We start from the raw sequence: 21,234 nt of genomic DNA on the forward strand, positions 1-21,234 counted from the left end.
GGATATAGAGCTTACTTATTATTTAATTTTAAAAAATCAAAAATAAATCGGAAGATTGTAATTTCTGTGTGCATAATACATATCCCATGTCTTTTTAGAGTATTTGGAGGGTTGGTTTAGAGTTTTAAAATACATATATATTATTTAAAAATATGGTTCAGAAATCCAAGATACTAAAGGGACCTACAGTGAAATGTTTTTCACCTACCTGTCCGTGAGTCATCCGTCCTCTCCTCAGTGACAAATGCTCAGCCCGTATTTTTGTCTTCTGCTTTTACATGAATAATTGCCTTTTATTGTGCACCTTGCTTTTCTTTCTTTGTTGCTTAACAAAGTGAATTTTTAAAGTTATTATGTTTTACAGAGGGGTGTTTGGCTCTTCCCAGACTTGTTTTAATATGAACATTACTGCATTGAATGTCTTTCTACATGTCATTTCCTATGTGTGAGTATGTTGTAGAGTGTTTCTAGATGAGGAATTGCTGGATCAGAGAGTATGTTGGATTTTTTTGAATTCTCTATATCCACATTCCTTCCCTGCAGAATTTGTAAAAATTTAAAATACAATTGATATTCCTTGAAAAAACTCAACTTCCTCAGATCTTCTTAATATACAATCTTATTACAGTTTAAAACTTTTGTCAGTATAAGTAAATAAGCTCTGTGGTTTTCATTTGCATTTCTCTTATGAATGAGATTGAGCATGTTTGCATGTTGAAAGACTGGATTTCTTTTTAAGCTCTGATACTTTTACCACATTTTTCTGTTTTGCTTTTTATTTGCAGAAACCTATATATTATAGAAGGGATACCTCACAATTTGCTGTTTAAAAGTTGAAGTAATTTTGTCATAATCTTTAAATAGTATGCTCTCCTTATTTATGTTCTCGGTGTCACATTCCAAGAAAAGATAAATATGCCCTATGATGAAAAACCAATATTTCTCTCTCTCTTTTTTTTTCTTTAAAAAAAAAAAAGTTGGGATCCCTGGGTGGCGCAGCGGTTTGGCGCCTGCCTTTGGCCCAGGGCGCGATCCTGGGGACCCGGGATCAAATCCCACGTCAGGCTCCCGGTGCATGGAGCCTGCTTCTCCCTCTGCCTGTGTCTCTGCCTCTCTCTCTTTCTCTCTGTATGACTATCATAAATAAAAAATTAAAAAAAAAGTTTTTATTTATTCACAAGAGACATAGAGAGACAGAAAGAGAGGCAGAGACACAGGCAGAGGGAGAAGCAGGCTCCATGCAGGGAGCCCGACATGGGACTTGATCCCGGGTCTCTAGGATCACATCCGGGCCAAAGGCAGCGGCGCTAAACTGCTGAGCCACCTGGGCTGTCCCAAAAACCAATATTTCTCTTTGTTATTTTGGTGTTCTTGACTTAACTCTCAATACTTTGCTTTAAAATACATGTTCTGTGCTTAGATTTTCATTTAGTTGATCAAACTTACAATTTGCCATTTAAATCTTGTGTTCACAAGTTATTTTTCTCACATGTCTTGAGCTTTCTATATTCTTGCAACTCAATATTAGGAAGACATGAGAAGAAAATGTAATGATAATAGTTTTAAGTAGTACTTCAAGTACTTCTTTTGCTAGGTACTTTTTCCCCCTTAATTGACTTACTATAAAATATTTGTGAAGAAAATCTTGATTCACAGTATAAATTTTCTTGAGCTATTATTATTTTTTAAAAGATTTTATTTATTTATTCATGAGAGATACACAGAGAGAGGCATAGGCAGAGAAAGAAGAAGCAGACTCCATGCAGGAAGCCTGATGTGGGATTCGATCCCGGGACTCCAGGATCACGTCCTGGGCCGGAGGCAGGCGCTCAACTGCTGAACCACCCAGGTGTCCCTTGAGATATTAACAACAGGCTTCAAAATTATGAGGGCACTTTAAAAAATTATAGAAAGCGCTTTGAAGTGAATTTTATATATGGATTAATTTGTACTACCTAACATGAAACATTTTGTTTATTAACAGTAAACGTTTTTAAACTAGTTTTCCCAATAGTGAGGTAGTTAAACACTTGTAAAATCTGGATTTCCAACATGCATACCCTCCTATCCAACAATGTATCTCAAATGTAGCATTTTGGAAGTTCATCCCTACATTATTTTAGGCCTTGTTTGTGTGGATATTGCTTGATGAGAGGAATGGCAGGGGCGGGAGGCAATGGTCTTGTCTCTAGCCTCTTTCCTCAGGTTTAGGTAGTGGTTAGAAAAGGGCTGTCAGCTCAGCTTCTTAGAGAAACTGGGCAGTAGGAAACTTATTTTCCTATTACTTTTTACATGTCACAGATTTTGATAATCTGACAGCTACACTAACTTGTAACATAAAGTCTGGACAAAATTAGACCTGTGTATGTTAGAATCCACTAGAAAGCATGGCCATCTGTTTATTAGATGAGAGGAACCTTCCTCTAGATTTCATATATAAGCTAAAATATTACCTTGATCCAGAGCTTGCTATTCAGCTTTTTTTTAAATATATAAACAAACATAAAAATAAATAACAGCACTGTGAGGGTCTGGTTTTTTATAGCAGAAATGTCAGTATAATCCTTCGTTCTTGTCTACTGAAACCTAATGGCAGTATTCCATATAGAATTTGAGCTTAATTCTTTATTTTTGGCGATATCACTTTAGAAAATGTTCCCATAAACATATCTTTAGAGGACCTAAAATGTAAAACATAAGCCAAACATTTCAAACTCTATAAATCAAATTGCTTACAAAATAGGGCATACTTTTGTTAAGCCTTTATAGGCCTGCTTGGAGAAAGGTACTTAGGAACTTAGGTAGTAAGGAAAAAAGTTTTTAAATTTAAGTACCTGTTAGGTTATTTTATAAATATTCTGGAGATAATAAATACTTAAAATTTTAAAGTAGGACTTATTAAAATAGAATCAGAATTTGAATTTTGGAATTGTCCATCACAGAGAAGTTTTAGGTCTCAATCTTATTCCATGATTCTTTATAGAACTTAATATTGTTTTTACCTGAACTATTCCTTTGATTTTCATAAAGATAATTTGTTAGTTATGTCTACTGTTAAAATCTCACTTTCGGAGTCCCAATTTCTCATCTTTCCGGTGGTTATTTGAAGCAGTGCTACATGGGAAATAAAAACTTCATTTAAGAGAATTAAAAAATTGATTTGGGTGTTTGCATGGAGTTTAAACCATGTGAAAATCTATTTTCAAAATCCATAATATCATTTTAATCAGTCTTTATTTTATAAAATTGTTATTCTAAATTGACTGACACTATAATCTTTCTAAGCCATTTTATTAAGGTGGGGTTTTTCAGTTAATGTTTCAACAAGAGTTATAGAACTCATAGCTTTTTATAAAAGTTATTCATTTATATTTTTACATTTTCATAGGTATTTGAGTTAGTATAATATTAATTCCACAAGCTAACTTTGAATATGCAATCAATGATAAATATACCCACATTGATAGGGCAACTGTTTATTGAATGTTCTATGTAGGCACTTTGTAGGTGCTGTGAAATAAACTGATGAAAGTCAGTGCCTTTGTGGGATTTTTTTTATGATGTTGACTCATTTGTTTTCAGATAAGCCAATGGAATATTGAAAAAAATAGTTACAGCAGGCTTTCTTTACACAGTTGTCACTAAAGCTAAATATGTGGGTGAATAAAAGTGTTGATTAAATGGTTGAATTTTAAAAGACAAGCATAATGAAGTGGCATCAAAGGAATGGAAGTTAAGAGAAATGAGAGGAAAAGTGAATTTGTCATTATTTAAAAGGGAAAATAAAACTCCTATTTTTCTTTTATAAAGGAGTAATACAATACAATACCTGTTTATTGCAGAAGAATTTAAGTACAAAGGGGGAAAATCGTATTCCCACTACCTGACACTACTGTTAGCTCTCAAGATGTAGCTATCTATAAAATCTTAAGAATTTTTGCAACTTAGGTTTTCCACATGGTAGCATATTTTTGTCTGTCTTATACCAAATTGCTTTTAAATAATCAAAGTAATCCATTCTAGATAATGTGCTATTTAACCAGTCCTTTGTTGTACATTGTATTGTTTCCAGTTTTTTGCTTTATAAGAAACTTACACACACAAAAAAGAAAGAAACTTAACAAATAGGATTTTATTTAAATACTTTTACTTGTATAATTTCTTCAGATTAACTCTTTAGAATTGGCATTTCACTATCAAAGGTTGTTGGCATGATCTTTCAAATAAGCCAGGTAAATTGCTTCTGAATTTTAATGAGAATGGCCAGTGTATAGTTTGCCCAAGAATAGAGAGGAAAAAGATTAAATAAATGTGGAAATTTGGTGGAAAAGATGATTAAGAGATTATTTGGTGAGCGTATTCTTAAATGCAACTTGGAATTAGGTCATTTTAATAACTATGTAGGATTGAGAAAACTAAAATTGGGTCATAATACAAATGTTGGTTCTGGTGTTTTGGATAAACACCAAATGTCTGGATATGGAGGGCAGAGTTGCAGAATTTAATTATTTCTGATCTAAAATTAGAATATTTGAATAGAAGCATTGATTAAAAATGTAATATTTTAGTCTGAGGAATACACTAAATTTTGTATAATGAGGAAATGGATTTTTTCCACATTCTTGAATCTTGTGTTGATAAGGAAATTGAAAAGTAGGCAAGTTGCTCAAAAAGTAGAGAAATGCAATCTACTAAATTTGTATCCACTTCATTATGGAAGCTTAATCTTGCTTTTCCAGAAGTGATTTTCAGAAAATCCAGATAAAGTATTACCCATGATACTACATACCTTTATCAATGTTATACTCGATTTAGCAATGTAAAAGCATATAATCAATGCCAAGGAAATGAAAAGTTTATGATGCCATTGAAAATTGCAAGCGGAAAAAAAAAATTGCAAGCGGAATCGTTTTCTCATGAATCTATCAAAATGGGAAAGAAATTGATTAGTGAAACTAGAATGATTCACAGTAGAGGAGTGACTAAAATATGGCTTTTGTCCAATGATAATTCAATTATTAATTTTTTAAAATAGCAATTCTCAATTCATAAAATTGCAAATGTAGGGGAAAGTATAGTAAGAAAGAATTGTAAAAAGTTTTCAGTAAATGGTCTTCCACTTCAAAAATTTTCCCCTCCAGGGATGCCTGACTCAGTCGGAAGAGCATGTGAGTTAGTCTTGGGGTCCTGAGTTTGAGCCCCATGTTGAGTGTAGAAATTACTGAATAGAAAAATCCTACTCCATACGTTAAAAAATAAAATTGTATGACTATACTCATGGAAGAGTAACTCAGCAAATGAGAATGGAGTGAGATACTTTCTAAGGTGATACATAAAGTTCTTGTGAAATTATGTTACTGAATAGTATTTTAAGTATGCCTGGAAAGGTTTTCATTTTATTAAGAGGACAATTCGTAAAAGCTGAAAATTAAGGTAGCATAGAAAACAATATTTATATGGATTGAAAAGAAACTGTTAGACCTTTGAGGGAAGTGAATCAATACATCTGCTGAAGCATTACACAATTGCACAGCATTTTGGATTTGATGCTATTTTTGAGATCAGTAGCTTATAAACTTGGTTTTCTGACATTCCTACTAGCTCAAAGATCTCAAATTATTGTTCATATTTCCATATTTCTCATTCTCAATTTTAATGTACTGGATTTTTTGTTTGTTTTGAGTTTTTTTGGTTTCTTTTAAAAAAGTATGGAGTATCTTAAGCAGGTGCCACAGCCAGCATGGAGCTTGATGCAGGGTTCGCTCAGCCTCACAACTGTGAGATCATGACCTGAACAGAAATCAAGAGTCAGATGCTTAACTGACTGAGCCACCCAGGTGCCCCTACTGTACTGTTGAACCACAAAGTAATTTTGAAGGAATGATGGAGGTGGCAAAATGGAGCTAGAGTAGCAAACCAATGAGCCCATTGATAATTAGTAATTTTTTTTTAAAGATTTTATTTATTCATAGAAATGCAGAGAGAGAGAGGCAGAGACACAGGCAGAGGGAGAAGCAGGCTCCATGTAGAGAGCCTGACATGGAACTCGATCCAGGGTCTCCAGGATCATGCCCCAGGCTGCAGGCGGCGCTAAACCGCTGTGCCACCGGGGCTGCCTGATAATTAGTAATTTTTGATACTTAAGACCAAACTACTTTTCTCAAAAACTAAAATATCCTGCTCTTTTTCCTTACTCAAAATTTAAAGGATATTTTTGAAAAATGTTTGCCATAAGGTTGACAAAATATTTTTACTGGAAGCAAAGAATTTAGACATTAAGTAAAATAGGCCATGCCTATAGATGTCAAGTGGTAGTTTTGGCAGATACCCTGTAAGTTGGAGCAAAATCAAAGTTAGGTGAAAGTTTTACCTTTGATGGTATTGATTGAAATCTGTTTTGCGTGTTTACCTATCAATTATTTAACTTTTTTAGCTTTGTAGCCCTGAGAATTTCAGAGCATGTAAAAATGAATCTGAAATGGAGATGTTTATAACTAGTGAAAAGATACCAATAAACTACTCAGAACAATTTACTGCCCCAAATCAACTATGATTTTTTTTCTTAAAAAAAAAAAAACAAAAAACCCAACTCTCTTTACTGCAGTAAAATTGTGTTATAGAAAATGTGCTAGGGAAATACGTAACTGAGACAAACCTCAATTTTCCCATTGATAACAGTTTTGGTAACAATTTTGTGTACATTTCTCCTTAATTTATGTCTCTTGCACTCTAGATTGCAGTTGAGGAGGATAGATGGATGGGTAAACATACAAAATGTGTATATATTTTTAAAATTCCACCTATAGTATATTGCAGGTATTTTTATTTAGTATTAAATAAATCTACATCATTATTTTATGTATGTATATCCTATCCCACTGGTTTAGACAAAGCATAATTTACTTAGTCATTCTGCCTTTGGTCATTTACGTTTCCAAATTTCTGTATTAGAAGCAATCTTTCAGTGAATATCCTCATACTTATATCTTGCTAAAGAGCAGTATACAGTGTAGTCACTAAGAGCTCAGTTGTGCAATCATGTGCAAGTTACTAAACCTTCCTGTGCCTCAGTTTTCGCATCTTTAAGTAACAACAATACAATCATATTTTATTTACTTGACTAGTGTTCTAGGATTAAATTAATTAATATATATATACATACATATATATACACACTTTTATTAGAGTAGTGCTTAATTAAGCAATTAAGTAGTGCTTAATTTATTAAGTAAAGATGCTGCTAGTATAAGCAGCATTTTGTCATTGATTTCAACTTCTAAGAAATTGAATCCAACTTTTAAATTTAAATTTGTAATAGATAAGCAATAACCTTTTTTAAAAGATTTTATTTATTTATTCATGAGAGACATAGAGAGGCAGAGGGAGAAGCAGGCTTCATGCAGGGAGCCTGATGTGGGACTTGATGCCAGGACCCCAGGATCACATTCTGGGCCCAAGGCAGGCGCTAAACCGCTGAGCCACCCAGGTGCCCCGTTAAGCAGTAACTTTTATTACCAGTTCTACTGATCTTTGTTACTCCATTCCATCGACCTGCATATCCTTCTGTTCACCAGTTCTCTTATAATGTCCTTTGACTTTGATGTGATTTTGTCCTTTTTTTCTCATCTTATGTATTCTTCAGAGTTCTGTTCTTTTTCTCTGCCTGGTAATGCATATTTTTTAGAAATTACTCTTTGCTTATGTATATTCTTTGCTTTTAGGGAATATACCTAATTATATATCCTGGTATGTATATATTCCTTTAAAACAAGTGACTAGAATACAGATTCCTTAATCCTCAGTCTGATTTAAAAACAAATACCTTGTCTCTTAATCTTAAATTGTTTGTACTCAGGTACCATTTTATTGTCATCTCATTTTAATCTAATAAAAAGTAAATTTTACAGCAACTTATCAATATTTTTTTGTTCTCATGAAAAAAAAACTGGTTTTCTCCTCCTATTTCCCCTCCTTCAAGTTCAGGCTACTGTTACCCCACTTAAGGATGACAGCAACAGTCTCTTAGCAATTATTCTGTCAGCTAGTGCCTGCTTGCTTCATTCCGTAGCACGAAAGCCACCTCAGTCTTCCTCAGCCTGCACCTCCCACCCTACTACCGATGAGCCGTAGTTTCTGTACATTCCTTATTGGGTGACATCCATTTTTTTGTGTGCATCAGATTTAAACTCTACTTAGTTTTTTAGGCCCTTTGTAAAGTGCACCTCTACTACAATTAGCCAAACTGCTTTCCCAGTACATGTTCATTCTTATGTGGATGTATGTCTTGGCAATTCGACAGAAAATTCCAGAAACTCCTGTCACTGATTTACACAAACGTTTTTTCCTCATTAATGCCCTAGATTCTACCTGCTTAGTGAAACTTCCCTTGGTAACTCCAGTTTGCATGGAACTCATCTTCCTCTGAATTTTATAGGACATGGGACAGATACAAAATAATTGAAAGTTAGTCTTGTGTTCTTTCCAATAATTACTTTTATTTGTCCAAGTAGATTACAAGCTCTTTAATAGAGATCAGTTTCTTATTCTTGTATCCACTTGGTAAATCCTGTGCACACAGTAAAGATGACTTTAGTTGGTTCAGAAAAGTGGAAGGTCAATTAATACTTAGTCTGGTTAGTATGAAGTATTAACATGAACATAAACTTAATCTAGAACTGAAGATAATCCTATTTTTGCTTAGCACATTTTAATTTCAGTCATAATAAGACTGTAACAGTGGCCTATACCTTCCACTCATTTAATAATATATTATTTCTGTGACACATTTTAAGTGCTTGGAGAACTGAAATTTGTGGGACATGAACAGGTGTATCTAAATCTGTATATGTAGGCATACATTTATAACTACATGTAGTAGAAAGTTGTAAGTTCTAGATAAAATACCGTGTTGTAGGAAAAATAAGTACCAGATGAACAAAAAGTTAAAACTTCCTAGTTTCTTTAGTGACTTACTCACTAAAATAGAACTCCATGAGTTACAAAACTTAGTTTAATCCACCACTCTATCTCCAGTGCTGGAAAATGACCTACCACACAAGGCACATATTTATTTGTGAAATAAAAATGAATTTATTGCAGACAGTCCCTTGCTGATACTGGGACTAGGTGGTGGAAAGGAGAATGTTCTGCAGCTACTCCAGCAACTTAAAACTTGGTTTATCTTAAAGTGTTACTCTTCAGTGTTTCCCAAATTCCTTAAAAACTGCTTATATTCTTTAATCTTAAACATGTATTTTTCAGGATCTGAGATTGGAGAGCAGTGGGGAAAAGTAGATGAATAAAAAATAAATGATGTTTGCTTACAGCTTTTAGGATTGGGGCCAAACTTTTTGGATAATTAAGACAAGCAGAATGAGACCACTTCTGTAGCTCGAACTCAGTTTAAATGGTCTTAAATTCCACAAAAAGTGTGTCTACTTTGCTTTGGTAAAGATGTAGGGAACAAATTAGGAAAGCAGGTTTACAATTAATTTATTGATTCATCACATTTATTAAAAGCAATTACCATGTAAATTCACTTAAGATGAGGCCTAGCCCTGCCTCTGCTGGGTAGCCCAGTAGTGTCTTAACACACAAGCACTGGGGCACCTCACTGTCTCAGTCAGTGGAGCATGCGACTTCTGGTCTCAGGGTTGTAAGTTTGAGCCTCACGTTGGGTATAGAGACTACTTAAAAATAAAAATCTTAAAAAACAAAACCATAAGCACTGACTTTTCTTAATTGGTTACTATATAAAAAACTTAAAGTATATAGGGATCGTTTTGCATGTTCATAGTTACCGTGTCGTTTGGGTTTATTTGTCAAATGCTTTTGAGCTGCTTAAAATTAATTACACAGTTACTAATTATTATAATTGAAAATATTGTAAATAATGTTCTTTTTAAAATTCTGATGTTAGGAGATTTGTTTTCTTGTCCCAAAGCATAAGAAAAAAATTGAATTTGAGGAAATAAGCCAAAATGCTATTGACGTATATAGGTTTATTTGATAAGAAAAATGTTTTATAGGCATTTACACCAAACTTTTAAAGTATTCAGTGAACTATGAAAAATGTTCCAACATTAGCCAGGAAAAACTAATTTAATTTTGAACAGGTAAATATTGGGGCTCCTTTAAATTTCCATATAAAAATGTTCCAGGTAAGGGCATAGTTAAACTGTTAAAAATGGACATTACCACAGTTGGTCAAAGATTTATTAAACTTTTTTCCTCGTCTGACCCAGCTTATATTTTAAAAAATTAAATAATCTGCTGTAAGTCATCATTACTTCCAGTACTTACCGGAGGATAGTTATAGTTCCAAAAGACAATGTTCAATGAATGTTTGGGAAATAACTGGAAATTAAGAAAGGACTGGAAATAGGAATTGTTCAAAAGTGTTAGTGATGATTTATGTTTATTCAATGTTATACTTGTTTTACTCTGCCCCAAATAACCAGTAACCCCAATAACCCCCGATAATTTTTATTCTTTTCCCTCCACAACAACTTTTCATGTCATGGTAAAATTCATGATTCATTAAAAAAGTAGTATCGTAATTGTATGACATTCTTAAGGTAAACAGTAGATATATCAGAAAAATACTAAAAAGTATCCTTAATTTTTTCTTATAATTTTTTAGTTATAAAAATAACCACATTAGAAATTTTGAAAGAACAATCATAACATCTCACTAATACATACATTATTTATATTTTGGCATGTTTCTAACCAGTTTTAAAAGTCTGCATTAAGATAAGTTGCGATTTCTGTTAAAAAACAGGAGTCCAGGGCAGCCTGGGTGGCTCAACAGTTTAGCGCCACCTTCAGCCCAGGGTGTGATCCTGGAGACCAGGGATCCAGTCCCACGTGGGGCTCCCTGCATGGAGTCTGCTTCTTCCTCAGCCTGTGTCTTTGCGCCTCTCTCTCTCTCTCTCTCTCTCTCTCTCTCTCTCTCTCTCTGTGTCTGTCATGAATAATAAATAAAATCTTAAAAAAAACAAACAAACAGGAGTCCACACTTCTAAGGTGATTATTTGTACATTAAAGTTTGAGAGGGATCCCTGGGTGGCGCAGCTGTTTGGCGCCTGCCTTTGGCCCAGGGCGTGATCCTGGAGACTCGGGATCGAATCCCACGTCGGGCTCCCAGTGCATGGAGCCTGCTCCTCCCTCTGCCTGTGTCTCTGCCTCTCTCTTTCTTTCTCTGTGTGTGACTATCGTAAAAAAAAAAAAAAAAAAAAGTTTGAGAGCTGAAGGCGAAAGATAATTTTTTAAAGAGCCCCTGTTATTTTCATTTCAAAATTAAATAACATTGCTTTTATTTATTTTTAAGTAAACTGCCCCCAACATGGGGCTCAAACTCATGATCCCAAGATCAAGAGTCACTCTATCAATTGAGTCAGCCAGGTGCCCCCATAACATTTAATAGGCAAGATATGAGCAAGTTCTAGTAAGCTTTGTAAAAGCATGTGTATGTATATAATGGGCTTATTAAATGGAGACACTTTTCATTGGTTAATGGCAGATCCAATAATCTCTAATGTCAAAGTTCAAGGCAGTATCTAGAATTTTACATTAATTTTTAAAGATTTTTTTCATTAATTTATCAAGTAGATTCCTGTACAAGCCTATATTAACTATGATAAATATTAAGAACATTTAACTTCTAAATAAGATGTTTTCAGGTAAATTAGTAAATAACATAGCATAATGTTTAAAAGAAGAAAAATGGACTAGTAGTGTGACAAAGGGCAGGGTATTCACATGTTCTTATGCTGGTTTTTCACCAAAATGGAATTTGAATATGACCTGCAGCATAACCTTTGCTTTTCTATCAAATTAGGGCCAATTATAATAACAAACCTTGCCCTTTTTGGTTATTTGGTTTATATAGCTCTGTTTAGAGAATATGTAATGAAAAGTTTATACTCCTTGAGTTCATAATTTTATTAATTGGTATGATTTATGCATCTGGAATGCCTAGATGCTTTCTTTTCAATCCTTGGAAACTTTATAGTACATGTACTTATCCCTGTTTTATAAGTGGGAACATGGATTCTGGGAAAAATTCAGTATTTGATACAAGGTGATCAAAATCTTTTTATTTTTATCACACTGCTTTACCAAAGCAGGTTGATATTTTAAAATTTGAATATTTACAAAGAAATTAGATTACAGCTGCTATATTAATGCCCTCAGTGTAGGCTCTAGTGAGGGGCTATCAAATATTTATTGGTTGAATTAGTGAATGACAATCAGTGACCAGGTATTCAAGACCAGAGAATTCTATAGTTTTTCTACTTACATGTATTGAATGTAATACCAATTGAAGCAATAAATAATCCAAGACAGAGGACCAATTCATGTAGAGAAAAAAGCCAGATTTTTTGGTTTACATTTCTTACACAAAAATAGATTAAAAAATAGATTTTTTTCTATTTAAATACATAAATGAAATCGTATATGTGCAGTCCCTGAAGTATTGTCTCTCTTTTCTTGTCTGTTTTTCCTTCTACCCATAGTAGAACTCTGCTGTAACAATATTATCAACTTTGTGTGTATACCATATTTTCTCCGGGCTCCTAAAATTGTCTACAAATATAGATATGTACAAACAAGATTTATTTTTTATCATTGTTATATAAAAGTGAATTCTACACATTTTAATATTTTTTCATTCAATAAAATCTTACAGAAATTCTCCCAAGTTATCTGTTATAGCTTTAATTCATTTTATGGGTATATAATATTCTATCATTTTGATGCATCATATTTTATTAAACCATTTCCCTATTGATAGACCTTTAATTTGTTAACTATTTTTGTTGCTGCAAAGTTAGCAGTCAATAACTTTGTACAACACTTTGTATTCTGATGTTTTTGTTTCTGTGGGGTAGATCCGAGAATGGAATTGTTAAGTCAAAAGGTATATATATATTTTTTTGAACAGTTTTTGCCAATGGCTTTCCATAAACGCCATAACAATTCATATTTCCATAAGCAGTGTATGAACTCCCTTTTCCTCAAACCACTTCAGTAGTGTTAATACCCGTTTTAAACTTTTACCATACTAATTGGTATAAAGTGATATCTATTATTTTGTTTCTCCCGTTTTGGAAGTTTGTATTTGTTTGACACATTATTTTTTTAACCATTTGCATCTTCTGGTAATTGCCTATTCATATTCTTGGCCAGTTTTCTCTATGAATATTGGTTTTCCTGGCCAATTGTGATAACTGTATATAATTTGTCGTCTGCATCTGGGAAGTTGGTGACTTGAACTAATTTACTTCACTCCCACTTTCAACTCAACTGTTTACCTCTTCTGAGACAAGCAGGGGAATGCAAGGAAACCTTGGATTTTATGACTGCCTCAAAAGGAGGGCTCGTGGAGAACTTAAGGGAAAGAGTAAGAAACTGACCCATAAAAACACTTGGAACCCCTCAACTGCCTTTCTACTCCCAGAGGAATGTTGACATCAGCGTGGCCTGCAAGAAACCAAAAAGAAGCAGAACCAGCAGGCTGAATCCTCCCTACTCCTGAGCAAAGATTTCTTTCTGAATCTATGTCCAAGGACTACTAACAGCCTATTTGCTGTCTACACCCGCTACATAGCTGTCCTAGTAGGTCAAGGGTCAGCTACCCTGGTCTGCCAACACTAAGCTTCAGTGAATAGACAGAAAAAACAGCTGCACATCTAAGGATTCAGCAACAAGAAAGGAGTGCTAACTAAAACTGGACAAGCCCTAACAAAATAGAGGAGAGAGACAATAACTTCAACAAAATAATATGAACACAGTGATGTTGAAAGTGCAGTATTTTTGAAAAATGGGCCAAAATGGTAACATGGAGACCTAAATTATTGGCTTGGAAAATCTAGTGGAAGAAATAGTTTTAAACCTAGAACAAAAATTCAAACAGTGTAAAAATAACAGATTTTGAGGATAGAACAAGGAGATCTAATGGGTATAATAGTTCTAAAAGAAAAGAAGTGGAACAGATGGAAGAGGAAATGATTTTTTAAAAAGCTCCTGAGCTGAAAAATATCTGTAACTTAAAAGGGCATGCTGAATTCCAGGCAGATAATAGAATAATCGATGGCAATTACTATGTCCTCAGTTTGCCAGGCAGTGTTCAAATGGCTTCACATCAACTCATGGAGTCCTTGTAACAGACTTACAAAATAGGTACAATAATCCCAATTATTCAGATAAGGAGAAAAGAGGTTAAGTGGATAGTCTGTAAATCCAAGAGGTTTGATTCCAGAGTCTTGATTTAGCTGCCTGGAAGTGCAAAATTTAAGCATATCGTCTTAAAATTTATGAACTCTGAAGATCAAGAGGAAATCTTAACAAGTTCCGGAGAGAGCAAGTTATCAGCAGAAGAAAAAAGTCTGTCAAAATTTTCATCTGTGTCACCTGAAGCCAGAAAACAGAAAATTTACATATACTACTGAGAGAAAAGGACCACAAGCCAGGATTTCTCTAACCAATCAAATAATCCACCTACCATCTGATGAAACTACTCCGAGAAAGGGAAGTCTGATAATATTTAGCCTTGGTCTTTGCACATGTTATTCCTCCTGCTTGGAATAACTCCTCCCTTTCTTTACCAGCCTACCACCTCATCCTTAACATCTTCACTTTTTCCAGGAAAGTTTTTGCAAGTCCCCAAGACTCAGTTGTATGCTCCCCTTAAACACATGCATAGCACCCTATATTTTCCCCAACTTGGCACTGCTTTTCCCCATAAAATTCTAAGTCCTATGAGGACCCAGACCCTATACATGTTTTGTTCACCATGGTAGCTGCATTTCCTACTGCAGTGCCTAGAATATAGTAGGCTGACTGAGTGACTAAAATTTAATTGTAGTCAAAATTAACAAATCATTTTGCTACCATACTCAGATTGTTCTAGTAGTAGCTACTCAGGGAAAATAAAGCGTTAAGTCTCCAGTAGATAAAGCTTTATTCAAGTATGCCTTGTATAGATTTCTGTATCTACATTGTGACTATTTTACAAAATTTAAAATTTATAAAATCTCAATCTAAATAATTGTATGAAAGCTACATGTGTTGAATCAGTTTATATAAGGCATATTTACGATGCATAATTATCCATGTCATGCTCAAAATTCTATTTATTTTTGTAAGGCAGAAATAGTCAAAAGTGTAGGGAGGAATTTGCAAGATTAGTCAAACTCTGGCATGGTGTTTCAATACTCTAAAAACAACAATATTAATTCTATATTTTTTCTCTATTTTTCTTCAGATAAAAGCTAAAAATTATGACAAGGTTGAAAAGGTGAGTCTTCAGAAACATACTTTGAATTTTATGCTGAAGTTTAACTTGGGACTTAACACATATAGACTAATTTAGTAAAATGGTAACAATTGTTGAATCTGGGTAGTGATTATATAGGAATTCATTGTACTTATTCAACTTTTTTGTATGTTTGAAGATGTTCATTAAAAAATTTTGGAAAAGGAGATATTTATACTCTACTGACCAAAATCATCAGAATGATTATCTAAACTGAATATAGGAAGGATTTGTTAAATTGCCATTTATCTATATGAAGATAAATTCTTGGAAAGAGTGGATTTGTTTTTTTAATGTTCCATTTCTCCCATGTCTGTGTGAAATTTATTTAACTGGATTCTGATAGTAATTTCTTGTATTTATAGCTATTTCAGAGATGCCTTATGAAGGTTTTGCACATTGATTTATGGAAGTGTTACCTTTCATATGTTCGAGAAACCAAGGGTAAACTGCCAAGTTACAAGTAAGTTAAAACAAGATCTTAAGAATGCAAGTCATCTCCAGGCATACAGTCAATTCCACATAAACTCACACCTTCTCTTAACTCTGGGGAGAAGAGGTTTAAGAATTCAGAAAGTAGGGTTCTCTGAGAAGTCCGTAAAACTTGGAACAAGTGCTTCAAAGAAAGTCCTATTCTGGAGAATTGAATCAACTAAGCCTTTCTATGTTTGAAACACTGTACATTTGGTTTTTTTGTTTGTTTTGTTTTTAAAGATTTTATTTATTTATTCATGAGAGACACACAGAGAGAGAAACAGGCAGAGACACAGGCAGAGGCAGAGGCAGAAGCAGGCTCCATGCAGGGAGCCTGATGTGGGACTCGATCCTAAGACTCCAGGATCATCCCCTGGGCCAAAGGCAGGCGCTAAACCGCTGAGCCACCCAGGGATCCCAACACTGTACATTTGTAACACCAAATCATTTTGTTGGCAGGCTTGTTGTGAAACTTAATAAAAAAAAGTATCTTATTACTTGTCAGAGCACCACTCTTACTTTTGGCAGGTTACAATGCAATGTGCTGCCTACGTACTCAAAGCCATCTTTGATAGTTCTCTTATGTAATGTAACTCCCCACTATGACTTAACACCCACCTATCCTTCTTCACGGAAACTCGGTAATGGACTCTCAAATGCTATTTTTGCATATATTATGCATATGCAAACAGGCTAAGTTATTTCTATAACTAGAATTCTATCTTTGTTTTCTTTTCTTCATCTTTTGTTATCTTGTATTGAAGAGGAAGTTCTTCCTGCCTAAATTTTACTTAGGAGCTAATACATCTTCAGACATAACTTACCTCCTTAGTCAAAGAACCAGATATTTCCACATTTGAATCTGCGACATGTAAGATTAAGGCAGTTTAAAGGATATAAGAATAAGTGAAACATGGGCTTTATCTTTGATAAGCTCACAAACAGTAGGTAAAAGAAAGTATGTAAATTAACGACATTGACAAACACATGAGAACTACTTTCTTTATGTAATTGCAAATATCTTTACATTTTTGTTTATACAAAGTTTCAAATGCCATTTTGATCATATGATCAGAAGTTATGTTTTTATTTTTTAAAGATTTCATTTTTAAGTGATCTCTACATCCAGCATGGAGCTTAAACAACTCCAAGACCAAGAGTTGCATGCTCTACTGACTGAGCCAGCCAGGCACCCCATATGTTTTAGTTGTAGATATGTTTTAATAACAAATACGTGTTTTTAAAAACACATGTCTTGGGTCTCTTGGCTGGTTCAGTCAATAGAGCACATGACTCTTTTTTTTTTTTTTTTTTTTTTTTTTTTTTTTTTTTTTTTTTTTTTGAGCACATGACTCTTGATCTTGGGGTTATAAGTTCGAACCCCACAATGGGTGTAGTTATTACTTAAAAATAAAATTTTAAAGAGGATGGCTGGCTGGTTCATTTGGTAGACCATGTGATTTTTGATCTTGTAGTTGTGAGTTCAAGCCCCACGTTGGGTGTATAGATTTCTCAAAAATAAAATCTTAAAAAAATAATAAAATCTTAAAAATAAATAAACAAAAATGTCTTTCACGTTTATTTCAGAGAAAAAATGGCTCAAGCATATGACTTTGCACTAGATAAAATTGGAATGGAAATTATGTCTTATCAGGTAGAGTTAAATTTTTTCCATATACACACTTAATAAACTTGAAATTATTAAGAAAGATACTGACATTTTATTTTATTTCTTAGATTTGGGTGGATTACATCAATTTCTTAAAAGGCGTGTAAGTATTTTTATAGTTTTTTTTTTTTCCCATGTGAATAGTTGCTTTAGCTATAATATAATCGATGGCATTTTTTTATCGAATGCCAGGGAAGCTGTTGGATCTTATGCAGAAAATCAGAGAATAACAGCTGTCCGAAGAGTTTATCAACGAGGTTGTGTTAATCCAATGATCAACATTGAACAGCTCTGGAGAGACTATAACAAGTATGAAGAGGTAAATTAGGCCATAGTAGTTCATTATTATTATAAGTAAGCCATTTTAAATTTTGTTTTAATTTTTATGCATTGTGGATTTGTGGATTGTAGCCTCTCTAGTATAAGGTACCTGGATATTAGTGCTACGTAGGTCTGTTTTTACATTGATTGTAATCAAAGAACCACTCCTAATGTGTTTGTAAGGTTTTGAGAGTCTCCTACTATTATTGAGTTATTTTTTAGAGAATACCCTGGGAGATACTATAATTCTTACAAAACTGCTTATATCAATGATACACCATACCCATGCAGTCATACATACATACACATTACCATTCATCTCTTATGAAATGGGACCTTGTTAGATCTAATTGTTTCCAGTAATAATGATCAGTTGTGTTGCATATCTTTCACATAGAGTGCTGTGATTTATTGGCTTGCAGTGGGGCTGCAGTCCAAGCTTTTTGTTTCACTGGTGTATTTTTTTTTAAAGATTTATTTATTTATTTATGATAGACATAGAGAGAAAGAGAGGCAGAGATACAGGAGGAGGGAGAAGCAGGCTCCATGCCGGGAGCCTGAAGCGAGACTCGATCCCGGGACTCCAGGATCACGCCCTGGGCCAAAGGCAGGCGCCAAACCACTGAGCCACCCAGGGATCCCAACACTGGTGTATTTTTTAACCAACTGAGCTAATTGGCTCATAAATGTAAACATACATGCCAAATAAGCTGTATTGTTAAAAGAAAGTTTCTCGTATGTCCATTGTGATGGGGAAGAACTATGTAGGATGTTGAAACTGTTCCCTCATAGGCATGAGAAATGGTTCTCAAGTTTTTGGCCTTTAGATTTTAAGAACTATTAAAATCTACAAAGAACTTTTAATGTGTGTGTGTGTTTTTTTAAAGAACTTTTAATGTTAATGTGGCTTTTATCTATCAGTATTTAGCATATTGAGATTAAAACTGAGAAAATTTCAAGATTTTTTTTTTTAAAGATTTTATTTATTTATTCATGAGAGCTACAGAGAAAGAGAGAGGCAGAGACACAGGCAGAGGGAGAAGCAGGCTTCATGCGGGGAGCCTGACGTGAGACTCGATCCTGAGTCTCCAGGATCACACCCTGGGCTGCAGGCGGCGCTAAACCGCTGCGCCACCAGGGTTGCCCAAGATATTTATTAATTCACTTGAATTTCACAATAATAAACTCCTTACATTTTAACATAATAACATTAAAACAAACTGTATTTTCTAAAACAAGAAAAACTTTAGTGAGAAGAGTGACCTTGTTTTATATTTTTGCAAATCTCAACGTAGTCTAATAGATTTTTATATCTGCTTCTAAATTCAATGTGTTATGATACTAAACATCACGTAGCCTCTGAGAAACTCCTTTGGGCCCTGTGAAGGGGTCCTGGTTAGCAGGAATCCTTGGACTACTGTTTGAGAACTGCTAAATGTGAAACACAATGTTTATATCTCCATGCTACTTTTGCATTTGTTTTTAAAGTTACATGGAACTAGGTAGAAAATGGCTTTTAAGGCAAAGTGCTGGCTATTCACCCTGATGAATCTGTATAGCATTTTTTATTAATAGAATTTTCCATGAAATAATTGACCCTTTCCAAATCATTCCTTATCTTTAGAAATTCCTGATACCTGGAGATTTACTACCAGCTCCTAACAGATATAAGCAGATTCTCCTTGATCCCTGAAGCATGTAATGTGATTGACCTTGATTTTATTTTTAAAATGTTTTAAAATATAGAATTTAAAATGATTTAGTAAATGAACAAATTAACTGTGTTGTGCTAATATAGTATGCTTAATTTTAAAATAGTACACATTTCCCTTTGTTTTTCCTAGGGTATCAATATTCATTTAGCTAAAAAAATGATTGAGGATCGGAGTCGAGATTACATGAATGCTAGGCGTGTAGCAAAGGTATGGAATTCAACAGGTCACTTATTTTAATGATGAGTATGTTGTTTATACAAGAGTTTTCTTTGTTTAGTGTTCCTCTTGGCATTTTCAATTACTAGCAGTCTTTTTTTTTTTAAGATTTTATTTATTTGAGAGAGAGCGAGAAAGAGAGCATGAACAGGGGAGGGGCAGAGAGAGAGGAAGACGCAGACTCCCCACTGAGTGGGGAGCCCAATGTGGGACTCAATCCCTGAGCCCTGGGATCATGACCTGAGCTGAAGGCAGACTCTGAACCAGCTGAGCCATCCACGTGCCCCAGTTATTAGCAGTCTTAGCCAATGACAATTAATTTCATTGTCTGAGCAGATATATTTGAAATTAAACACCTCTTTATAAACATGTTAAAGGACAAAAATAAAATAAATCAAGTTTGGAAGAAATGTTTTTAAAACACATGAATAGGACATGGAGACAAAGTTCTACCTACAAAAGATGAAGTAGTTCTTATGTTTCCCTTCTATCTGTTCATATATATTTGAATACTGTACTGCTTTGTGGTCTCATAGCTCTCAGGGGCAGATTTTTGTCTTATGTGCATACCTTTCCATTCATTGATACTGTTAGAAGTAGGAAAGATAGCTTAGTAATACAAGCTATTGAAATTTTAAAAGACAGACAGTTTCTCCAAAGCTAGCAGTAATGATGCCAGCAGATCATCAGTCATGTTGATCTGTCAACACCTGTGTCCTGGAGAGTGACCTCCTAGATCACCTGCAGAGAGGGCCCAGGGGTGTTCTATTCACTCAGGCCTGGGGACCTGTTCTTGGGTAAGTAATCCTGTTATCTTTCTCCCTGCTCGTCAATAGTTTTTAGATTGTATTAACAAAGTGGTATTTGGGAAAAATAGGTATTTTGAACAACATATTCCAACCTGATCAACTCCATTTATCTGAATTGTTACTAGGCTCACCACAGAATTCTCAATGCTTGTTGTCTAGGAATATGAGACAGTAATGAAAGGTTTGGACCGCAATGCTCCGTCAGTGCCTCCTCAGAATACTCCCCAAGAAGCCCAGCAGGTGGATATGTGGAAGAAATACATACAGTGGGAAAAGAGCAACCCTCTTCGTACAGAAGATCAGACTCTTATCACAAAAAGAGGTAACACAATTAACCCTCCTGGGACTCCAATTATATATATGTTCAATCACTTGATATTATCCCATAGGCTATTTTTTACCTCCAGTCTTTCTTTCCTCTTATGTTCTTCAAATTCAATAAATTCTATAGATCTGTCTCCATCCATGTTCACTGACCTTTGTTTTATCATATCTGCTGTTAAACCCATCCAGTGAATTCTTCATATCAGATATTGTACTTTTCAGTTGCCTAAATTTCCATTCTAGATATTTTAGGGAGCGCCTGGGTGGCTCAGTAGGTTGAATGTCCATCTTGATCTCAGCTGAGGTCTTGATCTCAGGGTGGTAAGTTCAAGCCCCACATTGGGCTCCACACTGGGCATGGAGCCTACTTAGAAAAATGGTGGG

General features: G+C 34.4%; 1 protein-coding gene across 3 annotated transcripts in view; it reads left to right on the forward strand.

Annotated features, from left to right (window-relative positions):
* CSTF3 (cleavage stimulation factor subunit 3) overlaps nt 1-21,234 on the forward strand; it is a 69,975-nt gene that overhangs the window by 34,038 nt on the left and 14,703 nt on the right. For all 3 annotated transcript variants that reach the window (XM_025452409.3, XM_035701463.2, XM_025452411.3), the window contains 7 exons: nt 15,272-15,304; nt 15,688-15,785; nt 17,384-17,450; nt 17,534-17,568; nt 17,658-17,784; nt 19,631-19,708; nt 20,686-20,848. In XM_025452409.3, the coding sequence (XP_025308194.1) occupies nt 15,272-15,304; nt 15,688-15,785; nt 17,384-17,450; nt 17,534-17,568; nt 17,658-17,784; nt 19,631-19,708; nt 20,686-20,848 (601 nt within the window). The remainder of the gene's footprint in view (nt 1-15,271; nt 15,305-15,687; nt 15,786-17,383; nt 17,451-17,533; nt 17,569-17,657; nt 17,785-19,630; nt 19,709-20,685; nt 20,849-21,234) is intronic.

This window comes from Canis lupus, chromosome 18 (assembly GCF_003254725.2).
Source record: "Canis lupus dingo isolate Sandy chromosome 18, ASM325472v2, whole genome shotgun sequence".
NCBI lineage: Eukaryota > Metazoa > Chordata > Mammalia > Carnivora > Canidae > Canis > Canis lupus.